At 51.6% G+C, this 9,866-nt stretch overlaps 1 protein-coding gene across 1 annotated transcript; it reads left to right on the top strand.

Moving 5' to 3' along the window:
- The first annotated feature begins 1,502 nt into the window (after nt 1-1,502).
- Nucleotides 1,503-9,535, top strand: NTSR2 (neurotensin receptor 2). Its single transcript, XM_042979860.1, is given in 7 exon segments — nt 1,503-1,640; nt 1,642-1,954; nt 1,957-2,087; nt 6,868-7,117; nt 8,222-8,312; nt 9,285-9,441; nt 9,443-9,535. Coding segments are annotated over 7 exon segments (1,173 nt in total).
- The last annotated feature ends 331 nt before the right edge of the window (nt 9,536-9,866 follow it).

The following is a 9,866-nucleotide window of genomic DNA, read 5'->3' on the forward strand; positions in this document are numbered from 1 at the left end:
GCGGGAGAGTCTCATCCCTAGAAGACACCGAGGGAAGTCTCCTGTTTCTACATGACAGAGGATGCTTACTTAGGACTGTCCTACAAAGGCAACAATACCTCCTTCACATCTTTGACACCCCTTCCTGGGAAACGGACTCACTCCCACCAGCGCGCAAGCGAAAAACCAGAAGCTGCCTCTTTTGTCTTTGAGCTTTCCTAGCACGTAAGAGTTAAAGGTTTAACGCTCACAAGTGAAAGCGTGCGGACTCCAGTCCTGAAGACTCCTAGCTGCTCGGTGCTCTCACACAAAGGAGCACGAGACTGATGGCTTGCCTGAGACATACAGCTAGTGAATGGCAGAGCTGAGACTCGTATCAATGACTCCTGATCCCAAACGCCTTGTCCTCTCCACTATTCCAGCCCAGACCTTGGGAGCCTGAGTACTTGGGAGAATTCCTCCAAAGGGGAGCAGGAACTGGCCTTTTCCAGATCCTACGGGCCTTATTGAACTACACAAAACCCAGGAAAGAATTAGAAATTAATACAGATTTTTTGCTCAAAGAAAAGCTGTCTAAAACTCGTATGTATGGAATCCTTGCTGTAGACTGAATTGCATCCCCCCCCCAATCCATTTGTTGAAGCTTTACCCCACAATGTGACCACATGATTATGTAACTGGAAAGATAAAAACTGTCACTGAGCCATAACAATTTTAGCAAAGACAGAAACATCAGGAGACCTGGGTTTGGCTCCAGCAAGCATCAGGGGTTCTAAGTGCGAGCTAAGTAAGGGCCTTTTCAAGTTCTGGCACTTACGAGGGTTAAGGAGAGAGACTCATGAAAGGTTTGCAAACACGGCAACACACTTCTTTTCACTTCCTCCCCACTCTACGGGAATGACATCCTAAAGGGCTGGGAAAGCCTGATACCCCAAGGACGCATCTAACAGTGACAAAGGGATTGCTGGAGGATATTAGTGCGCCGTTCAGACGGCCCTTTAGCCAGAAGAGTAACAGCTGTAAAAGTTCTGGCAAGTCCTTGGCCAGCCGTCTCCCGAGCCGCACACACAGCAGCACAGCAAGCGGGCCTAGGTGCATGGTATCGCAGGATGCCTATTTACTGCTACGGGTTCGGAGCCCTCGCACAGACCGGCTCGTCTAATCCTCACAGAGATTCTGCAATGTAGATAATATATTTTAAATGCAGAAATGGGTTGAGAAGGGTTTAAAAAAAAAACAAAAACGTGCCCCAAGTCACCCATCCGGTAAGTGGGGCCCAACCCCTCCGTATCACCTTCCACCCAGCACAGTGCTCCCTGGGTTGAACTGAGCGGAGAAATGTAAACGCACCGAACGGGCTCACGCTCGCTGTCCAGTCCGGTCCGGTCCGGTCCGGTGTTGGCCCAGGGACGCCCTTGGCGGGGGCGGGTCCTCCCATTCCGGAGGTTCAGGGAGAACAGGAGGCGTTCGCTCTCCTCCCTGGGCAGCTGGCCCGGTCTCGGCGCAGGGAGAGGGAGGGAGCGATGGCCACGGGGGAGGAATGGAGAGCAGCAGCCCGAGTCCCAGCCCTGGCCCTGCACGCCCGGCTGGGTGTGGACACGCGCCTCTGGGCCAAGGTGCTGTTCGCCGCTCTCTGCTCGCTCATCTTGGCGCTGGGCGCTGGCGGGCAGTGCGCTGTCCGTGCGCGTGGTGCTGAAGGGGCGCCCCGGGCCCCCGGGGCGCCTGCGCGACCACGTATTCAGCCTGGCGCTCTTGGCGCTGCCGCTGTGGCCGGTGGGTGTGCCCGCGGAGCTCTTCAACTTCGTGTGGTTCCGCTACCCCTGGGTGTTCGGCGACCCGGGCTGCCGCGCTTACTACTTCGTGCGCGAGCCGTGCGCCTACGCCACGGTGCCCAGCGTAGGTGGCCCGAGCGCCGAGCGCTGCCTGGCCGTGCGCCAGCCCCCGCGCGCCCGCCGGCTGCTGTCGCTCCTCTGGGCCGCCTCGCCCTGCCCATGGCAGTCGTCACGGGGCAGAAGCACGAGCTGGAGAAGGCTGGCGGGGAGCTGGAGCCCGCTTCGCGCGTGTGCACGGTGCTGGTGAGCCGCGCCACGCTCCGGGTCTGCATTCAGGTGAGGGGGAGGCAGGCTCGGGGGCCTGTGTTTTCACTTCTGATACTCGCGATCTCCGCAGAAATTTGGGTCGCATTTCCCATTTTACAGAGGACTTGGGGAGAGGCTTGGCAGAGATGAAGCATTAAGAGAAGCCCAGATTAGAATTCAAAACTTAATTCTGAAAGTCTACACTCTTCCCAGTGTTACAAAAGTGGGGACCAAGCATTACCGGGTACGAGAATTACAGGGTAGGGAGGGGGAGGACTCTCAAAATATAGATTTCATAACCCAGCCTTTTTTTTTTATCATCAAAACTAGCCATTTTCAGTCCCATTACAGAATATCCAACTTAATGGGATTTTGTGGAGATACAAAAGAGAGGCCTGAATATTCAATATTAATGAAGGATTTCAGAAGAAATACATAGATTACTTGCAGCCTTACCAAGAATTTGGAGAAATATAAAGTTAAACCTGATTAGAAAACATTCCGCTCGCTTCAGAAGACGCTTACTGTGGTCACCACGGAGAATTACTCAGAGCTGACAGGGTAGGATCCCTCGTTTTTAAAAATCCGCTTCCTATATCAGACGTTTCTGCAGGTTTTCCAATCTGGACCTGACGCTAAAGGAGACGAAACCAAAAACACACCGGCAAGCAGAACGGGAGTGATACTAATGGGAGTGATCACGCAGGGGCTCCAGACAGCGGTCAGGAGGAGGGACCCCACTGACAACAGTGGGAGCTGCTCCTTCTGCCACATCAGGTGGGCCACTGGTGACCCGAGACCGCATCAGTCCAGCCCACACACCGCCTGCCGCCATGCTGGCGCAAGCACATCACAGCCACGGAGCAGCATGTGTAGGGCACCCGTCTACCTCTCAGCAACCTCCACACAGGCTCTGAGCTCCAGCGGAATGATCTGGCTGAATAGTCAGAGCACTGCAGCCCCTCCCTTAGACCTGACTCTCTAGCTCCCTGCTGCACCCTGTTGTGGCCGTGGCAATGAACAAGCAACTACATGCTCAAAAGGCCTGGTAGCCAAGTTCCGCCAGTTTTCACAGACTAAGGCAGTAGCTTCCAGGCTGTACCTATCTTGGAACCGGGCTCGGGGAGGGGGAAGCGCCAAGCATGGTCTGTGTTGTGAATATGTCGCTTGCATAGCTTACTTTATGTGCTGCAGACCGACCAAGGCAGTAGAAACTGAAATCCGCCAGAGGCAAGCTTTTGACGTTCTACTGGTGAATTCCTTCAGCCTAACAGCATTATTCAACAAATGGTATATTTAAAAAATGTTTAACTTGAGACACACAGTCTATGTTAACACAACAAAATAACCGAGCTCAAATTAGGATTTTTTTGGTCCACCTTCCTTTTTTTTTTTTTTTTATTTATTTATTTATTTTTTTTTTTATTTTATTTTTTTTTAATATATGCAATTTACTGTCAAGTTGGTTTCCATACAACACCCAGTGCTCATCCCAAAAGGTGTCCTCCTCAATACCCATCACCCACCCTGCCCTCCCTCCCACCCCCCATCAACCCTCAGTTTGTTCTCAGTTTTTAACAGTCTCTTATGCTTTGGCTCTCTCCCACTCTAACCTCTTTTTTTTTTTTTCTTTCCTTCCCCTCCCCCATGGGTTTCTGTTATGTTTCTCAGGATCCACATAAGAGTGAAACCATATGGTATCTGTCTTTCTCTGTATGGCTTATTTCACTTAGCATCACACTCTCCAGTTCCATCCATGTTGCTACAAAAGGCCATATTTCATTTTTTCTCATTGCCACGTAGTATTCCATTGTGTATATAAACCACAATTTCTTTATCCATTCATCAGTTGATGGACATTTAGGCTCTTTCCATAATTTGGCTATTGTTGAGAGTGCCGCTATAAACATTGGGGTACAGGTGCCCCTATGCATCAGTACTCCTGTATCCCTTGGATAAATTCCTAGCAGTGCTATTGCTGGGTCATAGGGTAGGTCTATTTTTAATTTTCTGAGGAACCTCCACACTGCTTTCCAGAGCGGCTGCACCAATTTGCATTCCCACCAACAGTGCAAGAGGGTTCCTGTTTCTCCACATCCTCTCCAGCATCTATAGTCTCCTGATTTCTTCATTTTGGCCACTCTGACTGGCGTGAGGTGGTATCTGAGTGGTCCACCTTCCTTTTTAGTGTCTTGTCATTCATCGTCCATCTTCATCAGCGGGTTGTTTTTCTGTTTTGTTTTGTTTTTGACGAAGAAAATGTCTCATCGTTATTGAAAGTACAAAAACTGTACAGTTTTTCCACAAATATTTCAAAACTCCCCAAGATTAATAACTAACGCATGAATATATTTTTACCTTCCACTTCTGTCTTGTCTAGGATTAAAGTGACAATTTGATAGTAAGTATGATGCTGTTGATAAAATGCTGCTTGGTTCTACAACAAACTCAAAACTATGTCCCACGTAGTGTTTTATTTTCCTCTTGGTGCTGATTTGTGAGCATCCATCAAGAAAAAAGCATGAATGATGGACTCCTTAAAGGGGTACAGCACCCAACCCAGATACTTTGTACTGATTTTAAAGCACTATTAAAATGCTCAGGTTTTTAAAAATGCTGACACAGAACCAATGAGGAAAAGCTCTATAACACATGTACTTTGTAGATTTTTTTTTAAGTTTATTTTGAGAGAGAGAGAGAGAGAACCAGCAAGGAAGGGACAGAGAGGGGAGGGACAGAGGACCTGAATCAGGCTCTGTGCTGACAGCACAGACTCCGATGTGGGGCTCCAACTCAACAAACCGTGAGATCATGACCTGAGCCAAAGTCGGACGCGTAACCGGCTGAGCCACCCAGGCGCGCTATAATACAAATATTTTGGACTTTAAAACATTAAAACATTTAAAAAGCAGGGTATCATACAATAAACTTGTTGTTCATAAATCAAAAATTACCAAATAAAAAAACAAGGCTTGTTGCGTAAAACAGCTGTCCCCTTACCACCCCTGCACACTTCGGTCTATATTCTTTTGTCGAGGGGCAGCTGCCGGGCACGCTCACCTCTTGCTGCCCCTTCCTACACATTTCTAAAGAACGCGCCTGCTTGATTTCACAGTTTGCACGCTTCATCCAGTGTCTCCTAGCGGGAGAAAGAAAGAGAGCGTCCCGCCCTCTGACTTTCCCATCCCTACTCTCCACGCCGTGCACCCGCACGCACCCCCTACCCCTCCTCCGGTGTTAATTCCGTCAGGGTATAAAGTCAGTCTTGTGCTCTGTACTTACACCCTGTGACTATGTTAAAACATTCTTCACAGATGAACCATGTCACACATTTGTATTGCGTTGCCTTTCCAATATTACCTCTGCTTCTTGCTGTTAATAATCGTCTGTTTTCAGGGGTGCCTGGGTGACTCGGTCGGTTGAGCAACCGACACAATTCCGGCTCAGGGTACGGTCGCGTGGTTGTGAGATCGAGGCCTGCATCGGGCCCTGTGCTGAGTGTAGAGCCTGCTTGGAATTCCCTCTCCTTCTCCCTCTGCCCCTCCCCTGCTCACTGTCTCTCTCTCTCTCCTAAATAAATAAATTAATTAATTAAATAGCATTTAATAATGTTTTTTAATTTGCTTGGTTCCTGTGCATCTCTCATGCATTTTTAACTTCTCTACCAGAAGTATAAATACTATTTCAGTGTATTCAGAGCCATCCAGTCAACCACGAGTTCATCTTTCAGTCGCCCCCGGGAGCCCCCTCTTCCACCCCAGCGTCACCGGATGCACAGCCAACATCTTACGTCACTATGCTCTCCCAGCAGACACCCTCTTTCTGGACCCGGGTCTCCCCCTTTATTGGCGTACAACCTTATTTTGGCGGAACATACGCTCTCGTAACCTCCTGTCACCTGAGAGAAGGCCCACAGAAGAAGGTGAAAAATTGAGAATTTCCACGTCTGGAAACGTTCTGGATTATCCTCACATTTGCCGTAAGATGGCCGGGCACGGAATTCTAGACAGAAGCCGCTTTTCCTCTCCAATTGTAAAGAATCGCTCCTCTATATTCTAGCTCCCACTGTTGCCTTAAAGAAATCTAATGCCATTCTGGTGCCCATCCTTTTCATGTGCCCTGTTTTATCCCTTTGGTGGCTTTCAAGGTCTTTATCCACAGAGTGTTAGAAGTCCTAAGAACGTGCCTTGATGGGGGCTTATTTTTATCCATTTTTTCCAGGCCCCCAGGCAGCCTTTCAGTCTGGAAGCTTCTATACCTCACTTTTGGAAAAAACTTTCTTCAAAGTGGCTTATTTTATTATTTTTTTTAATTTTTTTTAAATTTTTTTTTTTAACATTTATTTATTTTTGAGACAGAGAGAGACAGAGCATGAACGGGGGAGGGTCAGAGAGAGGGAGACACAGAATCTGAAACAGGCTCCAGGCTCTGAGCCGTCAGCACAGAGCCCGATGCGGGGCTCAAACCCACGGACCGTGAGATCATGACCTGAGCCAAAGTCGGCCGCTTAACCGACTGAGCCACCCAGGCGCCCCCAAAGTGGCTTATTTTAAAAAATGATTTCCTCCCTTCTGTTTTCTTTCTAGCACCACCATTACTTAGATAAGTGTCCTAAGCTAATCCCAAATGTTGTCTCTCCCTTTATTGCTGTCTCATCTTTCTGAGAATTTTCTCAACTTCGTTTTATAACCCTGCTGTCACCCCCCCGCCCCCTCCTGCTGCTGCAGATTCCTGGGCCTTGGGCACAGCCTGAGGACCACAGCATCACAGAGCCTTGGGGCCGTCATAAACCTTGGAATTACCTTTGCAGGTGAACGTGCTGGTGTCTTTCATGCTCCCCTTGGCGTTAACTGCCTTCCTGATCGGGATCACTGTGAGCCACTTGGTGGCCCTCAGCTCCCAGGTGCCGTCCCTTTCTGCCCCCGGCAGCCCCATCCCCAACCACGTGGAGCTAATGAGCAAGGAGAGGAGGAAGCTCCCCCTGGAGGGCCACACCAGCCTGGTGAGACACAAGGACTCCAGCCGGCTCCGCGGCCTCTAGCATAGCGTCCAGGGTCTCAGTTAAGTACTTGGTGACACTGCTACGAGAGGAAGGGATGGGGCTCCAGGCTGCCTATGCTGATCCCTGGCCAAGTGACCTTGAGCAAGTTACCACCTCTCTCTCCAGCCCGAGGGGAGGTGGGTGGGGGATGGGCTAAGTGAGTGATGGGCATTAAGGAGGGCACTTGTTGGGATGAGCGCTGGGTGTTATATCTAAGTCACGAATCACTAAATTCTACTGAAACCCTTATTACACTGGATGTTAACTTGGATTTAAGTTGTTTTTAAAAGTGAGCAAAAAAACCAAAACCAAACAAACAAAAAAAAACAGTATGGGGAGCTATAAAACACAGGCTGCTCAGACCCAACCCGGAGATTCTGATTCGGTTGCTCGGGGTAGGCCCGAGACTCTGTATTTCTACCAGGCTCCCGGTTGACGTCGCTATCCTGGTCCAGAGGCCACACCGGACAACAGAATGGATTTGCCAGTCACGGCAGGTGTGGAGGAGGGGAGGGAAGGGGTAGACGGTTAGCGACAGAGGGACCAAGTGGGAGACTGCCATCATAGTCCGGGGGAGGGGAGCTAGGAGCCCCTGGAGTGGGGTAGTAGAGGTGAGAACAGAGGAATCAAGACATCCTAAAGAAGAGCTTTTTAATAGATTGGCCCTAGGGGGTAATGGAAAAATGAACAGACTCTCTGGCTTACGGCTTGAGTGCTAGATGGCTGGTGGGGCCATCAGTCAATCAGAAAAAGGAACAGAAGAGGCTTGATGAGGCAGAGTTATCTATGCAGTTAGACGATCAGGTGGGAATAGCTATCCCAGAGTTAAAAGCATATTCCAGTGGCCAGGAGGGGGTTATAGAGGTTGTAGAAGTTTCTAGAAGCTTGTCAGTGTGCAGGTGGGAGTTAAAGTGGATATTCACCCAGACATCGGGGTAACCTCAGATTTGGCTACAGATCGAGAGAGGAGGGTGTCAGATAGCCTCACAGCTCCCTTCCGACCCTTGGACTCCAGGAACGAGTTCTAGGGAAATGCTCTTGTAAGCTTGGCGTCCTCCTCCCTAGAGATGGCACAACTGAGTACGTTTGCTCTGTCGCTCTGTCCCTCCCCGCTGTTGTGCAGGAGCCATTGTGGCCGTGTATATCACCTGCTGGATGCCGTCCCACACCCGCAGGCTCATGTACCCCTACGTCTCCAACGATGGGTGGACTGGGTTGGTGCAGCGGAGGGGCCCCAGCACGTAGGGAAGGGGCCACTGGGCTGCACCTGGGACTTTCTATGCTCTCTGCAGGGATTCCCAGTCGCTGGGCCCTCTGGAACTCTGGCCTCCATTCAAGCTGGTCCTGTCTAGTCTGTGCCCTCAAATTCTCTGAGCTGGGGGTAGGGAACAAGGCGTTATCTACCAATTTCAAGGCCACGCGAGTGAGAGATCTTAGTGGTGATCAGGGCTACGGGCATCCTGACCACAGGATAGAGCCGCCCACAGGCTGGGGCAGGGGGACGGCTGTGCTATGGCAAGGAGAAGGGCAGAAGCCTCAGAGCCGTGAGTCGAGGCGCTAACAAGGGCCCCCTGGACAGAGACCAGACCACGTACGCCCTTTGTGACACAACTGGAAAAGAGGAGAGAACCCACTGTCTTCCTTGGCGAATTCACCGTGTGCCTGATCGCAAGAGGAAGGCAAACATCCAAGAGAAGAGAGGCCCGTGCAGCCTCCAAGGAAACAGCTGTGTCGACAGGTGCCTCTTCTCGAGATCTCCTTGCGCCCCTCGCACACACGCGCACGTGCAAAGCCCTTCCCGCTTCAGAGACTCTCCGTGACAAGGTGCATGGCTTCACTGCTCAGTGAAGCCACGTCTCGTGGACCACACCCAGCTGCGTGAGGCTCCCGGTGTCTCAGTGGGCAAGACAGTGGCCCCCGTCTGCCAGCAGGGGAACCTTTCGCTGGTGCAGGGGCCTGGGAACAGCGCACGGGGAGCAGGGACTCAGAGGCTGGGTGGAGCGCATCCGCCAGGGGCAGCTGGTGTGGACGGGACAGTTGCTGAGGTCACACGGTGCTTCCCAAGAGCAGAAAACGGGCCCTCCTCACCTGGCCCTTTGGAGGAGAGGCGCGGTCTCCAGGAGAAAGGGGTAGAGGCCGTGAGGAGGCACAGGCCTTCTGACACACCTTCTGGGGTTCTCTGCCAGCACACTCTACGCCCACCTGGTGACAGACACCCTCTTCGTCAGTTCAGCGGTGACCCCTGTCCTGAACAACGCTGTGTCGTCCTCCTTCAGAAAACTCTTCCTGGAAGCCCTGGGCTCCCTGTGTCGAGAAGGCCACCCCCGTGGAACCCTGCCCCCCGAGGGAGCCCCGGAGCCCCACGGCTGCAGGTTCTAGGGATCCCTCAGACGCCCCGCGCTGGATGCAAGAGAAGAATGAGCAAAGCGGACCGTGACTGACTGCGCAGTCGCCTGGCACTCAGACAAGCAATTCGCTCACAGATAGTTCAAGCTCTGCCGTCAGGTGCAGACTCAGCTGGACCCCCAGCCCCCACCCCCCCACTTCCCAGCTGTGCAACCGCGGGCGAGTTGCTCACGCCCTGAGCCTCGGTCTTCCCCTCTGCGCGATGGAGATGAACAGGACCCAGCTCTTGGAGGCGTTCGGAGACCGAAGCGTTCAGCACGGTGCCTACCGCGTGACGAAAAACCAATTTTCGCTGGCATCGTTGTTGTTGCCGTTACCATTGCTGTTTCTCTCTCTCCTGTGGCTTACGCTCTTCGGCCGTG

This window comes from Panthera tigris, chromosome A3, assembly GCF_018350195.1.
Source record: "Panthera tigris isolate Pti1 chromosome A3, P.tigris_Pti1_mat1.1, whole genome shotgun sequence".
In the NCBI taxonomy this organism is placed as follows: domain Eukaryota; kingdom Metazoa; phylum Chordata; class Mammalia; order Carnivora; family Felidae; genus Panthera; species Panthera tigris.